Here is a 17,800-nt window from a genome sequence, read left to right on the forward strand (position 1 = left end):
AGCTCCACTCTTCTACACAATGGTAACCTCTGACTCTAAATCCCAACATAACAGAACATTAAACACTAGCAAGTCTCCTACTTGTTTCATTTTGCATAGAAATACATTAAAATAACACTTAATTGTAAAATGTAGCCTACTCTCCCAATCAAGTCCCATGCAAAGCATGCTGGGACCTGGAAATCCCCTGTCTGGTTTCAGCAATCATTGATGCAACAAATATTATTCACATAGTCCCAACACAATTGGATTAAGTGAACATAGATGGATAGTACACAATGAAATTAAGCTGAGACCAAAATGCTAAATAATTGTGTTGCATTAGCTCATTTTAAATAAGTTAACTGAGCAAGCAATTAAAATCACTTTGAGTGAACACCATCCGTTAGAAATATGAATCCATTCGAACATTTCATAGCAATGTGATCATGTCACTTTTTGATGACTGTGTTGAATATCACTTGGACTTCACACAATATAATGTTCTCAACTGAAACATAAACGTAGCATATTAAGTTGATTTCAAGTGTACTGGTTAAGTATTTCAATAGAGCTGCTTCCCCATTTTCAGTGTTGCTTTCATCGCTATGACGTCACAATATCAATAACATTGCCTTTAGTTTCAGTTACCATATAAATTGGAGCTTTATGCCCTAATGGGTGTGATAGCCATGTGTCCTGGGGCAGGTGTTCAACAGGTAGCGGGACTCTAAAGAGAGTCTTTCAGGGGGATGAGGCGCTGGATGAAACAGGGGGAGTGCTTTTGTTCACTTTAAATCCATTCGGTGTGCTATTGAATTCTGTCAATCCACAGAAAAATTAAAAGAAACACGGCGGTGACTTAAATATCCGCTCTTTGTCCTAATATAGTGCCTTAATGTTTATTCCTGTTCATTTTACCTTGCAGAGGTTTGTTTTCATGCAGCGCTCACTGGCTGGATGCGAGTGTCCGTGAGAGAGGAGGAGCTACCGGATATCCGATAAGGAACTACGAGCTCCATTGAACAGGGTGAGAGACGTGTGGATTAGTGAATTTAAATTGGCATTGTTTTACAGTAAGTGAATGCGTTTGGGGGGACCGCGAGAGATGAGACGGACAGCAGCATGCAGGAGACCGAGATCAGCGGCTGATGCGATCTGAGATCTCCTGACATTGTTGCTGAGCGGTGAGCAGGAAACGCCGCTGCAAAACACAGGCCTGCCAATGAATGATGAATGACTGAATGAATGAAAGAACCGATCGCGGCGTGATGGTTTGTTGTTTTGTTTCGCTGTCCGAGCGATTATTATCTAGAGTGCTCTCTTGCGTTGCGTTGTGCCAGACGCTCTCAAGCTTTGAACTTGTGAGTAGTTCGTGAAAGTGTCCTGAAGCAACATGAATACATTTCGACACCGTTAGCTCTAGTGTTTCCAGGATAACGGTAATAGACCATTATATGCTTTGTTAGGTGGATTTGTATCATTGTGTTTAATTGCTATAATACAATGTGACTGAGATGTAGACAGAAACAGGTTGACAGTGTGCTGTAATATGTGTCTTTATTTGTGGATTGCTGCATTATCTCAACAGATCTGAAATTATACACGTAAACACATCCTGCTTTCTAAGTCTGTGATTGGAAGAATTATTATATATTTAAATAACCACTGTATATTATATTTATTATACCGACTATATATTATTATTATTAATATATTTTAATATATTAAATGTGCAGTTATTTGTTTTTGTAACAATAAATAGCAGATGCAATAGATTTAAAGATGTGATTAAGAGTATCAGATTAAAAATATACCATTTATGTCTTATGATGTAGCCTGTTATTATACTAAATAGGCCTACTACATTTATTTAACCTGCGTTAGGTATAGTAAGAACAAAACTCTATGCTTTCGAACTATACATTTATTATCCAGGGCCGGCCCTAGCAGTTTGGGGGGCCCAAGCAGATTTTCAAAACACACCCAACATCAATAACTAAGCAAGCTAAAACTGTGCAAATATAGTCAATTTATTTAAAAGTATAAAGCTTAAAAATGTAAAAGTATCAACTATAGATTTTTATTTTATTTTATTTTTTTAGCATAGGCATAACTACTTCAGAAGGATAAAAATGAAAGTATGTAATTTGCTATGTGCACCCTTGTGTAAATTGTGGCAGCTACGATTTGCACAGTAGTGGTTTATTATAAAACAATGTATAAAATGACAACATATTCAATGTAAGGTTGTCACAATACCATAATCATATCTTACAATACTATACCAGCTGAAGTATCACAATACCAAGTAGTATCACGATACCACTCAATAGTGTGTTAATTCTTAACACAGTTTGTCATAGCAAAGGTGGTTCTTAGAAACTACCCATTCCACTTGTTGCTCTGGAAGTGGTGAAAATGACTGATAGATGAATTGGGAGAAGGGTCAAATGGACTAACTTGTTACCTAATACATTCTTAGTTTGACGTAAAAAAAAAAAAACAAAAAAAAACTTTGCCACATCAAAACAGCCATTTCAAATGCTGTTTTTATTCCATTATTTCTTGATTGTTGGTAACATAAAAATAAAGAAATTGTAACGTTGAAAAGACTGTTTTGAGCAGCTGTTTCATACAACTGCTTCATCCCCTCTCTCCTGGCAAACAGCAGTGTGAGTGCAGATTACACACACACACACACACACACACACACACACACACACACACACACACACATCGGTTTAATCGCACAGCTCAGGGATGTGATCTTATCATAAGTGTGGACTTTGCGAAGTTACTGCCTCCATTTGTACTTGGAAAAAAAATAAAAGAGTGCAACGTTCGATTTTTCAGAGAAACGGCAACTCTGAAAATGTTAAGATAAAGCATTTAGGTTAAATGAAGTGGCACTAACCCATGTGTATTCTGCAGAGGCAGAGGGATGTGTCCGAAGGTGTTTAATAAGGTTGCTGGTGTTTCCCCCTTTGGCTTGAAATATCTGTCAACATTCATGGCAGAAGGGTTTTCCCGGTCTCATCGGGCAAAACCCCAAATAATTCAAAATCTCGCTACCTGAATTGTGTTGTGTAAAAAGCTTCTCACTCTCCAAAGTTTTATTTAAATCCATATTATCCATTAGGAGACACGACCACCAAATTAAAACGCTGGGATTCAGACGTGTGCTTGAAGCATGGGAAAACCACTCATTGAAAAATAAACAATACCATATAATGGGCAAATTCTAAACAGCATTTTGCGCTCTTAAAGGGCACTGCGTGAAGGGGACGCCACTCGAAAAGACTATTTTTAATGTTATTGCAGACATAGGTCTGATTCAAATGAAGGTTTTAGCAAAAATAATATTTACTACCGCACATACAACATAACTTACGGTACTACCGTATTGATGGTACTACCGTTTAAAAAATACTGTGGCACTGCCAGTATTTTGAAGCTTTAGTATCGTGATACTACAGTAGCACCAGTCTACCATGCAACCCTTATTCAATGTAAACTCACCGACCACTTTATTAGGTACACCTGTACACCTACTTATTCATGTGATTATCTAACCAACCAATAGTGTGGCAGCAGTGCAATGCATAAAATCATGCATATAGGGGTCAGGAGCTTCAGTCAATGTTCACATCAATCATCAGAATGGGGAAAAATGTGATCACAGTGATTTCAACCGCGGCATGATTGTTGGTGCCAGACGAGCTGGTTTGTGTATTTCTGTAACTGAGGCTGCAGTGGGCACAGGCTCACCAAAACTGGACAGTTAAAGACTGGAAAAACATCACCTGGTCTGATGAATCTCGATTTCTGCTGAGGTACACAGATGGTAGGCCCACTGCAGCCTCAGCTTTCTGTTCTTTGCTGACAGAAGTGGAACCCTACGTGGTCTTCTGCTGTTGTAGCCCTTTTGCTCACTACAATTGTAAAGAGTGGTTATCAGAATCAGAATCAGCTTTATTGCCAAGTATGCTTACACTTACAAGGAATTTGTCTTGGTGACAGGAGCTTCCAGTGTACAACAATACAAAAACAGCAGTAAGACATAGATAATAATAAAAAAGAAAACTAATTATACACATACGTACAGACACACACATACATAAATACACACATACACATGGGTAGTGCAAATCTAATACAATCTGTTATGTACAGTGCAAATACAAATCTGTTATGTACAGTGCAAATGTTTTTCTTTTTTTTCAGAGGAATGAAATGGCAGAAGAGGTTGGATGTGTTAGATAAATATAAAAAAGACTAAACTGTGTATTGCACATAGTTATTGCTCAATGGGGCAATTTAACTGTTCATGAGATGGATAGCCTGAGGGGAAAAACTGTTCCTGTGCATGACGGTTCTGGTGCTCAGAGCTCTGAAGCGTCGGCCAGAAGGCAACAGTTCAAAAAGGTAGTGGGCAGGGTGAGTGGGGTCCAGAGTGATTTTTCCAGCCTTTTTCCTCACTCTGGAAGTGTATAGTTCTTGAAGGGGGGGCAGGGGGCAACCAATAATCCTCTCAGCAGTCCGAACTGTCCTTTGTAGTCTTCTGATGTCTGATTTCGTGGCTGAACCAAACCAGACAGTTATAGAAGTGCAGAGGACAGACTCAGTGACTGCTGAGTAAAACTGTATCAGCAGCTCCTGTGGCAGGTTGAACTTCCTCAGCTGGCGAAGGAAGTACAACCTCTGCAGGGCCTTTTTCACAATGGAGTCAATGTGGGTCTCCCACTTCAGGTCCTGTGAGATGGTAGTGCCCAGGAACTTGAATCTCACAGGATTCTGAGTTACCGTACCCTTTCTGTCAGCTCGAACCAGTCTGGCCATTCTCCATTGTCCTCTCTCATCAACAAGGCGTTTCCGTCTGCAGAACTGCCGCTAACTTTGTCATTATTTTTGAACATGTGTTTGCAATGTCTTACCAGGACTTGAAGTCTGTTTTCCAAGATGACTGCGCTCAGACAGAGGAAGGGCAGCAAAGGAAAGGACACGGGGCCCAGCATTCACAACCTAAAGCCAGAGTGTATATCTGAACCCACAGAGAGGTTCGCAGCAGGTCAGTGCTGTTGCAAAAGTAAATAGAAGTACATTTAAAATCAAGCCAGATAAGATAAATCAAGCCAGAACCTTGAGATGTGAATATAAAGATGCTAAGTATTTAAAGACAGATCATGTAAATCAAATTCTATATATCTAGCTATATCTATATATAGATATATATAGATATAGATATATATATATATTAGGGCTGGGCGGTTTTTCCGATTCAAATTTGCGTTTTGAAAAAAAAAAAAAAAAATTAAATCGAATAAGTAAGAGAAAAAGAATTCATAGCATGTCTTAATGCCGCTCCTCATTTGAAGTGTGTGGCACGCTCCAAATGAACGTGACAGGTTAACAACACAGAGACTGATTTAAAAGACAGCGATAATATTCCCAGTGCGATTGTACACAGTGTTGTTGTAGCTCAGCTTCATCCATCATCCAGGTATACACCGGCTTAAGACCATAACTGGCCTCAACGTACGCATGTTGATGAACGGTCTCCTTTCTTTTTACCCATAAAAAAAACGTAATTACGTGACAGTTATTGCACTTCATTTCAAATCACGGAGAGGCTATATATGGGAGAATCAAACATCCGCTGCTCCTTTTGCCATGATGATTCAGATAGATCGCTAATTATTGCTTTGTTCTGTGACGTGCTTCAAGTGTATCAGTTTGACAAACTTTGCTAGTTGAACTGTAATGATAAATTATTTCATATTGCTGCGCTGCTCAGTGTGAACTGCTAGAGGGCGTGTCTCTATCTTCAGGGGATTATGAATATACACACAAATTGTTTGATATACAGTGAGTACTTTCTAGATCAGAGGTGCCCAAACTAGGGCCCACGGGCCAAAGTTGGCCCGTGATGACCTTTGATTTAGCCCACCTTGCCATAGATGACAAGATATATATGGCACTGATGCAGCTGTTCATTTTTAAATAATCTTTTTGTTTTAAAAATGTTTTGTTTTATTTTTGCATTACAAAAACTATATCTTGTTTGAGAAGTAGAGAGTATAAGAGATTTAATTTTAAAAAATGTATATGCATACTTCAGTGACCTTTAAATATGTGCTGTCTGAACGTTCGCTCCATTGGCCATCCCATGTGCCACCCGAAAATCTTCACTATGATTGGCCAGCTCCAAAGTCGGAGGTGGGCATTCAATACCGCCAGACAGAACCTAGTTGGTTTAAAATGGAGTGGGAACTGAAGCAGTGTCAAGAAATGACAGGTAATTAGGTGGACTCGCGGAACAGTGCGTACATCATCCAAAATTAAATATGGCTTGAACGCGCACTATACGTTTTGCAGCATTTCATATCCGCGTGAATGCGACCACTAAAGCGCACCCGTGAAGCAGGCTTGATTAAGTCATGTGAGGGAGCATTTCAATATAAACAACGATACCATCACTCCAAACACAGCACAACATTTCGACAAGCACTGTAAGTGAATAGACCAGTACTCTCAAAAATCCCTTTTCTGCCCTGCCAGCTAGACAAAAATGGTAATGCAGTAAATTAATTCTTATTCTGACTAAAACCTGTTTTTTGGTGTGTATAACATCTGTGTGCATCATACTGTAATTAGTTCCTCAAATGTGAGGATATCTTGTTTACTTGCAACTATCTGCCTAAAAACAGATAGCTGAAAGATTTTTAATAACCATAAGATACAATGCCATATTTCGGCAGGTTCTTAGTCATAATCATATTTTGGAGTCAACTAAATTAATAGGCCTTTCAATTTTTTAATTTGCAGAAATGTGCTTCATAGCTTTCATAATGTAATGCATTCAGCCTTAATCCATTGCCTCTTAAAGAGCCCATATTATGCTAATTTACAGGTTCATAATTTTATTTTTGGGTCTAGTAGAATAGGTTTATATGCTTTAATGTTCAAAAAACACAAATAATTTTTCTCATACTGTACATTACTTTTCCCCTTTCTTCATATTCTGGCTGAAATGCTCTGATTTAGCTCCTGTCTCTTTAAAGCCCCCTTACACAGTTTTAGGTAAAAGTCGGCCCACAGCTGAATATTAAACCCTTACCAAAACAATAACATTACATAGCAAGTTAGCTGAGCACTACCGTGGATTGCAGACGTAAAAATAAATCCATTTCCACACTTGATCACTATTCATGATAGTAACGACAAACAATCTGCATAATTCTATACAATTGTAGGTAAAAGTGGACCCACAGCTGATTAGCAAAACTATTTCAACACAATAATATTAGCTAGCAGGTTAGCAGAGGCCTACAGCTGTGCACTGGGTGTACACCGTAGCTACAACACAAAGCTCCGCATTTTAACTCTCAGTAGCAAATAAATCCACAAATAATCAAGCATACTTACAGGTTGTGATCCTGAAGCGCTAGATTGTCCCAACAATGTGGGAACCACACATCTTTAAGAGTAACTGTCTTGAAAATCCGGCATTGGTTGTGATTGTACTGCTAAATAATTAAAATACATTTAAACCACTGATTCTTCAATTCATCTGCCTTTGGAAGTCCAAACAAAGATGTTTTGCTTTTGCAGTGAAGAAAGCTGTGTCTTCTCGACATAGTGACAACATCCTGGCCTCGGCTATAACTACCTTTGATTAAGGGCGGGCCAAAGTAGCCCTTAGGAGGGCATTATGTAAATGTTTTACATAGTGACGTAGATACTTTACGGAAGAAATGGCTGGACTACAAACCAGCCGTTTCTTGTAGTTCTTGAGCAGTGTTGTCTGTAGGAGAGAATAACTCCCTTTTGCGTGGACTTTGTGCTTTGTAACTTTGCAGACCTTTTACATGCACAAAGAGCTATGTTACACACTAAAGGAAAGGTAAAATCCCAAAAAGCATAATATGGCCTCTTTAAGAAAATAAGCAAAAGTACAATTCAAGTTTTTGATATCACAACAGGAAAACATTTTTAATGTCAAATAAAAGTAAGTAGGCTAAATGCATTAACAACGCAAAAACATTTTACAGCATTGTTTAATTAAATAATCCTATTATATTTGGCAGTCCCAATAAATGGTAGTACTGAGTGAAATCCAGGACAATGTGTAGCCTAGGCCTATGATAAGAAATATCTTTAAATCTTCTTTGTCACAAAACAAAATAATATCCTACCTGATAGTATTACGTCATGCCATTGTATCTTCATCTCTCCAAAACTGAACAGAACTACCAAGTGTTTAATGTGAGGAGATGCACTGTTCTTAAAGAGACAGTAACCATATTTTAAGAGACACTTACATTTAGTCGTTTAGCAGACATTTTATCGAAAGTGACAAATGAGAAAGAGACACAACATACATAAAAACTATATTGAAATCAATTATGTGCAGTGTACAAATATAGGACACTTGATGATTTTAATGTTAGAGTTCTGTGTGTTTTGCAGTATTAATATTTAATTTTAAAATAACACAGTTTGATATATGCAATGTTTACTTTTGGCCCACTGCCCTCAATCATGTTTGATTTTTGGCCCTTCATAGGAAAAAGCTTGAGCACCACTGTTCTAGATAAACATGATAATTTATAGATATTAATTTCTAGATAACTTTCTAGATAGATTTGGTTTAGATAAAATGAAACCTACACTAGCTAAGAATTATTTAGCAGTTTTCTTATTCTATTATTTCTGAACGTCTGGATTTTAATTTATTTTACATTTACACTCTGTTGACAACTTCCACCTATGGTGCATTTGGTGCATTTGTACATGTTTCTTGCACACCTTTGTTTCCTATAATGAAAAGAACTTAAAATTCTTTAACCAGGTTGCCTTGCATTCTAATAAAGAACATACAATTTGAATCATGTTGGAGTACGTTTAAAAGTTGAAAAAATCGAATCGTGAATCATCCATAAGTTTGATAAAAATTGAGATTTAATTGTTTTGCCATGTCGCCCAGCCCTAATATATATATATATATATATATATATATATATATATATATATACACACACACATATAGTATATATACACCGATCAGCCACAACATTAAAACCACCCGCCTAATATTGTGTAGGTCCCCCTCGTGCTGCCAAAACAGCACCAACCCACATCTCAGAATAGCATTCTGAGATTGATATTCTTCTCACCACAGTTGTCTAGAGCGGTTATCTGAGTTACCGTAAACTTTGTCAGTTCAAACCAGTCCGGCCATTCTCTGTTGACCTCTCTCATCAACAAGGCATTTCCGTCTACAGAACTGCCGCTCACTGGAATATATATTAGAGCCCAATCGATATGGGATTTTTGAGGCCGATACCGATACTGATTTTAGAGAGGGAAAATTCACCGATTACGATATGGTGGCCGATATAGTTCATTTTTGAGCTGGAATGAAAACAGACCTTTTCTATGTGGATTGTTCACTGATTTTGCACCGACATGACTATGCAGAGGTACTCAGAAGGCTGCTTTCTTAAATATTTTTATCAAAGAACATTTGACATTATTATTATACATTATCAACAAATTCTAGAAATGAACACTGAGAAAATGAAGAATAAATAAAAATACAATAAATAGCTTAATAAACATCAGTACTGTTTAGTATCAGTCAAATGCTGACCATTAAAATAAAGAATAAATAAAAATAAAATAAATAGCTAAATAAACATCAGTACTGTTTAGTATCAGTCAAATGCTGACCATTAAAATAAAGAATAAATAAAAATAAAATAAATTGCTAAATAAACATCAGTATTACTGTTTAATATCAGTCAAATGCTGACCATTAAAATAAAGAATAAATAAAAATAAAATAATAGCTAAATAAACATCAGTACTGTTTAGTATCAGTCAAATGCTGACCATTAAAATAAAGAATAAATAAAAATAAAATAAATTGCTAAATAAACATCAGTATTACTGTTTAATATCAGTCAAATGCTGACCATTAAAATAAAGAATAAATAAAAATAAAATAATAGCTAAAACATCAGTACTGTTTAGTATCAGTCAAATGCTGACCATTAAAATAAAGAATAAATAAAAATAAATAGCTAAATAAACATCAGTACTGTTTAGTATCAGTCAAATGCTGACCATTAAAATAAAGAATAAATAAAAATAAAATAAATAGCTAAATAAACATCAGTACTGTTTAGTATCAGTCAAATGCTGACTATATTAATACTGCCGAGTCAAGATAAACAGCGGCAGCCGTGTTACACCATATTCTGCTAGACAAGTTCAGGGGAAACTTTCAACAGTGGAAAACCAGACTTCAAAATATTACATTTTGTAAATGCAATGACTGGAATTGTTCGGTTGAAGGGGGTACCAAACTGTGAATCCTGAAAAAAAAAAAAACAGTTTGGTGAATACATGTTTACACATTAGCTTCCACTCAGCTGACAACAATGAAAGTAGTTAGGTGATAAGCTAGTTAGCTATAAGCTCGTTGTCATGGAGAGTAAATGATGGACGTTGTATATTTTACTTTCCAGCATTGTGTCACACCAACTAGGTAATAACATAGCGTGAAATCAACACTCAACAGACACAATTCACCACCGCACCATTGTCTGCTGAGCTGCAAAAAGATGCTCTGATGTTTACCTTTCAATCTGCTACATTACTGACTGCACTATAGCTGGCTAACATAGCAAACAATAGCAAAGATAAACATGAGTGACATGGTTGTCGGGGACAGGGTTAACGTTATATTAGTAATATTGAAAAGGGAAAATGATGGGGTCATTGTTTATTAACTTTCCAGTATGCATTTCACAAACTAGTTAGCAACTTACCGTGAAAACACACCGCTGAACTCCGCCCTGTCTGCAGAGCCACAGTCAGCACAGCACTGTAAACAATGGAGTCGGAGCGCACTCTGCTGGACAAACTACACTATGACACCAATTCTAAAGCATTGTTTTCTGCATGATATGTTCTGAAATTTTGTTTTCATATCAGTGCATAGCCGTAAACATATATCGGTCGGGCACTAGTATGTATATATATATATATATATATATATATATATATATATATATATATATATATATATATACAGTGGTGGCCAAAAATATTGGCACCCTTGTTAAATATGAGCAAAGAAGTCTGTGAAAAAAAATCTGCATTGTTTATCCTTTTGATCTTTCATTCAAATAAAAATAAAAATAACTTTCAATTGAAGTAAAACAATTGAAACAGGGTAAATATCTCATTGAATAAATATTTTTATCCAAAATGCATTGGCCATAATTAATGGCACCCTTTTATTCAATACTTTGTGCAACCTCCCTTTGCCAAGATAACAGCTCTGAGTCTTCTCTTATAATGACCAGTGAGGTTGGAGAACACCTGGCAAGGGATCTGAGACCATTCCTCCATATAGAATCTCTTCAGATCCTTCAAATTTAGAGGTCCATGTTGGTGGACTCACCTCTTCAGTTCACCCCACAAATTTTCTATGGGGTTCAGGTCATGGGACTGGGATGACCATGGCAGAACCTTGATTTTGTTGTCAGTGAACCATTTTTGTGTTGATTTTGATGTTTGTTTTGGATCATTGTCCTGCTGGACAATGCTTTCGGGCAAAAGCAGCCAGGTTTAGACTTTTTATCTGTTGGTATTTGATAGAGACCGTGATGCCATGTATCCAAACAAGATGTCCAGGACCTCTGGCAGAAAAACAGCCCCACAACATTAAAGATCCAGCACCACATTTAACCATGGGCATTGGGTACTACTTCATCTCTGTGTGTGCCAAATCCATCTCTGGTGTTTGCTGCCTAAAAAACTTTTTTTGTTTTTTGTTTCATCTGACCATAGAACCTGGTCACATTTGAAGTTCCAGTAGTGTCTGGCAAACTGAAGATGCTTGAGTTTGCTGATGGATGTGAGCAGAGGCTTTTTGTCTTGAAACCCTCCCAAACAACTTGTGGTGATGCAGGTGATGTCTGATATTTCTTTGGAGACTTTCTGACCCCAAGACCCAACTAATTTCTGCAATTCTCCAGCTATGATCCTTGGAGATTCTTTGGCCACTTGAACCATCCACCTCAATGTTCGTGGAGACAGTATAGACACACGTCCTATTCCAGGCCAATTCTTAAGATCTCTAGTTGATTGGAACTTGTTAATTTTTGCCCTGATGTTGGATATGGGCATTTTCAATGCTTTAGCTATTTTCTTATAGCCACTTCCCACCCCGTGGGGACCCGGGGTAGAATAGGTCCCTAGCACCCCCTTGCTGTTCGTAAAAGGCAACTAATGGGGTGACTTGTTGGCCATAAGTTGCGACCCGTGTCTGTGGAAGAAGAGATCCTGGCATTTGAGGAATGTGGGCAGTTGCGACTCTCCCAGATCCAACACAATGCTTTGGCTCTAATTTCATATAGACAGGCGGTTGGAGAGGCCTGATCCAATCAAGCGGCTAGTCATGATGTGCCCTGGACAATTACTGGCATTTAAATCAGCCACAATGACATTTTTCCCTGAAGGTGGTGGCATAGGGTCAATTAAACAATTTGAGCTTTTAGCTCTTATTGCAAGAGTATATATTTCGTGTATCCTTGGTGGATATCTGCTGGAGTTTCGCGGCTCTGTGCATCCCCTTGTTGGGCTCCAAGGCAGGTGGGGAGCAAGAATTATTAAATAAAACATAATAAATATGGCAAACAAACAAACTCCCAAAAGACGGATACTAGAACAGAATTCAGATGATGACTTGGATGCTAGATGTGTACTTGTTCCAAAAAATGAAAACTGGCATATGGCACTTACAAAACTCTCCCCTTTTGCAATTCAAAAAGGAATTGCAGGGATTGCAGGAACTGTCAAATATGTGAAAAAGTTGAGGTCAGGCCAGATTCTGGTTGAATGTTCAAAGAAAGTTCATGTAGATAATCTAATGCGTGCAAATACTTTGGCTGGTGTTCCTATGAAGACATCTTTACACCCATATCTAAACTCTAGCAAAGGCATAATAAGAACTAGAGAACTACAAGACATGGGCGAGACTGAAATAGCCTCAGAACTAGCACAACAAGATGTTACAAGTATAAAAAAAAAAAGGAGACCAAATGATAAAGACTAGAATGTATATTATGACATTCAACGAACCACAATTACCTGAATGGATCTGTTTAGGGCACTTGAGGGTCCCTGTTGACATATACATCCCTAACCCCCTAAGATGCTTCAATTGTCAGAGGTTTGGTCATAGCTCCGCTGGATGCAAGAACAGTCCTATCTGTTACAATTGCAGAGAGGACAGGCATGAAGAAACCTGTTTAAAACCATCAAAATGCCGAAATTGCTCAGGGGATCACCTGGCCTCATCAAAACCCTGTCGTATATGGATTAAAGAAAAAGAAATTCAAAGAGTAAAATGTAAAAAATAAAAAAGTGAACTATGCAGAAACACGCAAAGAGGTGGAAAAGCTCCCAAATTTTACGTTTGAGAAATCCTTTGCATCTGTAACATTACCAATCAAACACACAGTTGAGTGCCAGACAGATGTGACCTGGCTAACAAAAGACAAAATCAGTAACAAAAACCTACCTTCATCAAAAAGAAAGCACAAAGCACTCAAACCTCTACTAGTCAAACACAAATCGGAGCTAGTGAAGAACCAAATCTGACAATGGAATATTCCCTAATATCAAAAGGAAAGAAGCCAAAACAAAGAACAAAAGCACAGCAACAAAAGGCTAGTCAGGAGAACAGGCCACGGAAAGCTGACCATATAAAATATATAGATATGGTGGAGATCTTAGAACCCCGCAGTCAGAGTCCCTCTCCTAAGAGTAGGAGTAAAGTCCAAGTTCCAGTGCTACCAACTTGACAAGTAACAGTATTATTCAATGGAATTGTCGAGGTGTCAAAGCAAACTTTGCAGAACTTCAACGACTAGCCATGTTATTTAACCCTGTTGCATTTTGTCTCCAAGAAACACACTTATCACCAAATAGTCAAATATCCCTAATAAGATTTGTAAGTTTGAATGCAAATGGACCAAACATACAACGTCCTTCAGGAGGAGTAAGTATCTTAGTTCATCACAATGTAATTCACAGTCAAGTCACAATAGATACTAATCTGCAAGCAATAGCTGTACGTTTAACCCTCCATAGGGCCATCACATTGTGTTCCATTTACTTGCCTCCAGATACACCTGTTACACTTCAAGATCTAAACAATCTCGCTTATCAACTTCCAACCCCCTACATACTTGCAGGTGACTTCAACGGTCACAGCACATTAAGGGGAGGGAATCACACAAATAGGAAGGTAAAAATACTTGAAGACTTCATCAGTAACAATGAACTGTGTATCCTCAATGACGGCTCAGACACTTACCTGCACCCAGGACATGGAACATTTTCAAAAATTGATTTAACAATATGCAAACCTAATCTCTTGCTTGATTTCTCATGGTGCACCTGGAACGATGTATCTGGAAGTAATCATTTTCCCCTAATCGTTACATCTACAAGATCAAATATCCAACATAATATTCCAAGATGGCATCTCAAGAAAGCCAACTGGTAACTGTTCCAGACCCACTGTTATGATAAACTTAATTCAGCAACCCAATATAGCCAAGACCCTGTTACAAGTTTCACAGACAAGCTGATGAAATAGCAAATTATAATATTCGTAAGACATCACCAAAACCATGTCGCAGGCATAACACATGGTTCGATGACAACTGCAAAAAAGCCATATAAGCTCGGAAAAAAGCAGAGAGAATCTTCAACAGACACCCAACAGAAGAAAATCGAGTAAGATTTAAGATATGCCTAGCACAAGCATGAAGGTTTATTAATGATGCAAAAAGACAGAGTTGGAGAAAATATGTATCTAACCTAACAGCAAATACACCATCACAAAAAATCTGGAACCTGATTCAAAAAACAAAGTTGAAGAATCCCAAATTCGACACATCAAGCATCAAGAAATACCCAATATACTAGCAAAATCTTTTGAAAAGAACTATTCATTAGACAACTGCCGACCAGAATTCAATAAGATACGTATACAACAGGAACAGAAACTTCTGAATTTCCACTCAAATAACACTGAGCCATATAATCAACGCTTCACTATAGTGGAACTAACAAGGGCTATCAAACGTTCCAGAAGACAGAATCCATTACGAATTTCTGAAGCACTTACCACATACAACACTACTACTCCTCCTGGAGATTTTTAATAATATTTGGAAAACAGGGAATATACCACCTTCGTGGCAAGAAGCAATAATTATTCCCATTCCCAAACCAGGTAAGGATCATTCTGATGTAAACAACTACCGTCCAAAAGCGCTGATTAGCTGTCTCTGCAAAACACTTGAGAGAATGATCAACGACCGTCTGAAATGGATTCTGGAATTGGAGCATAAGATTACCAGTGTAGGTTTAGAAGAGGCAAAAGTACCTTGAACCACCTTATCAGACTTGAATCGTTTGTCCGGGACAGCTTAATTAAAAAAGAACATGCTATAGCTGTCTTCTTTGACCTTGAGAAGGCCTATGATACCACCTGGAGATATGGAATACTCAAAGACCTGTACGAACTTGGGCTCAGAGGCAACCTACCCATCTTTTCTCCAATTTCTTGACAAATAGACATTTTCGTATTCAAGTAGGAACTACACTATCAAACCCACATGTACAAGAGCTAGGAGTTCCACAAGGAAGCATTCTTTCAGTGACTTTATTCAGCATCAAAATCAATAGTATAATCAAAGTTATTGACCCCCACATTTTTCGAAGTTTATATGTTGACGACCTATGCATATGCTATAGAGGGAAAAACATGATTATAATTGAATGACAGCTACAACTAGGCATAAATAAAAGAAACAACTGGTCAATAAAGAACGGATTCAGATTTTCCAAAACAAAGTCAGTATGCATGCATTTTTGCCTTCTCCGATCCTTACACCCTGACCCAGAGTTGAGTATGGAGGGAGAACCCATTAAAGTAATGAATGATTTCAAATTCTTAGGCCTTGTCTGCGATAATAAATTCACCTTTATCCCACATATGAAGATGTTGAGGAAAACATGTTTTAAAACAATGAATATTTTAAAAGTGCTGGCCAATACAAAATGGGGTGTGGACACTACCATTCTTTTACATCTCTACAGAACATTAATTAGATCCGGACTGGATTACGGGAGTATTGTGTATGGTCAGGCAAGGAAGTCATACATTCGAACACTTGACACAATACACTATCAGGGAATATGTCTAGCTCTTGGAGCCTTCAGAACAAGTCCCATTCAAAGCCTTTATACAGAAGCTGGTGAACCTTCCCTCCAGATTAGGCGTCTGAAACTGGCCTTACAATATGCAGTCAAGCTCAAAGCAAATCTAAGTAATCTGGCCTTTACACCAGTATTCCAACCAGAATGTTCTTATCTGTATGAAGCTAGACATAAAGCAATCAAACCTTTTGGAATATGGATTAAACTATACTTGGAGAATTTGAACATCAAACCGGACAACATAAGACAGTATCATTTTTGGCCTGTTCCCCCCTGGACCTGGATTTTGACTCAAATACATCGATTACAGAAGAAGGATTTCAACCTTATCCTCTGTTGGGTGCCGGGACATATTGGTCTGGCAGAAAATGAAAAAGCAGATATGGCTGCAAAAGAAGCATTAAACTTGACAATCTCAGAATGTCTGATACCACCCTCTGACCTTAGGCCATTAATAAACTCATATATCACCAATAAGTGGCAATCAGAATGGAATGAGTGCAAGAGCAATAAATTATATGAAATAAACCCCAGGATCCAAAGAAATTACTCTCAAAATGTTAAATCTAGGCATGACCAAATAGTGTTTACCAGATGCCGACTGGGCCATTCAAGACTAACACATGCGTTTTTACTGACTGGTGAAGATCCTCCCATATGTATACCTTGCCAAACCCCTATGACCATCAAGCACATTTTACTGAACTGTAAAACTTTTGGAACTATCAGACAATGCTTTTATACAGAGACTTGTTTAATAGATATTTTTAAAAAAGTGAACCTGAACAGCTTCAAATGTTAAGTATAAATGTTAAGTGTCTTATTTAATATTGTAAATATTTATTGATGAACCTTTGTTTGCCATGTGAATAGCCTGGTTACTGACATGGCATTAAAACTAACTAAATAAATAAATAAATAGCTACTTCCCATTTTGTGAAGCTCAACAACCTTTTTCTGCACATCAGAACTATATTCTTTAGTCTAACCCACTGTGACTGATTAAGGGTCTGTGTCTCATTTCGAAGGCTGCGTGCTAGGTAGGACGCGTCCTTTGAAGGCTGCAGTATACTGAGTGTCCTCCTTTAAACAAGCCTAATTTAAACGAGACGGCCTTCGTAGGACAAATGGAAACGGAACGTAACATGGTTGCTATGACAGCACGCCACTCTTTAACAAGTGCGAGCGCTTTGAGTGAGAAGGGAACAAAGTCCCTCTGGAAGGGAATGTATGAGGTACATTTTAGGAGAGTTATAATGATGTAAAGAGAAAAGAAAATATATTTTACAGGTGTACTTTTAGTCTAATACTTTATTTTAATTATATATTAATATTATACATATTATTTACTCTGCACCCATCTACTGAGGTTCTTCAACATGGGAATTAACATTCTTTGTGTTTGAACATCATATTTACGAGCAAATTGATGTCATTTTTTTTTAGACATTTCCATTGAAGCAAAGAATTGTGGGTTGTGAGTGCCCACAAAGGATACACCTCATGC

The 17,800-nt window shown here is 37.6% G+C and overlaps 1 protein-coding gene across 4 annotated transcripts in view; it reads left to right on the forward strand.

Annotated features, from left to right (window-relative positions):
• Positions 1–659: 659 nt before the first annotated feature.
• LOC127409872 (probable C-mannosyltransferase DPY19L3) overlaps positions 660–17,800 on the forward strand; it is a 70,149-nt gene continuing 53,008 nt past the window's right edge. The window contains exons 1-2 of one of the 4 annotated variants that reach the window (XM_051644811.1): positions 660–1,009; positions 4,920–5,050. In XM_051644811.1, the coding sequence (XP_051500771.1) occupies positions 4,942–5,050 (109 nt within the window). In that variant the 5' untranslated portion in view covers positions 660–1,009; positions 4,920–4,941. Of the gene's footprint in view, positions 1,167–4,918; positions 5,051–17,800 lie in introns of those variants that run through there. The other 3 variants (XM_051644803.1, XM_051644822.1, XM_051644831.1) reach the window with 3 other exon arrangements.

This window comes from Myxocyprinus asiaticus, chromosome 2 (assembly GCF_019703515.2).
Source record: "Myxocyprinus asiaticus isolate MX2 ecotype Aquarium Trade chromosome 2, UBuf_Myxa_2, whole genome shotgun sequence".
Taxonomy (NCBI): domain Eukaryota; kingdom Metazoa; phylum Chordata; class Actinopteri; order Cypriniformes; family Catostomidae; genus Myxocyprinus; species Myxocyprinus asiaticus.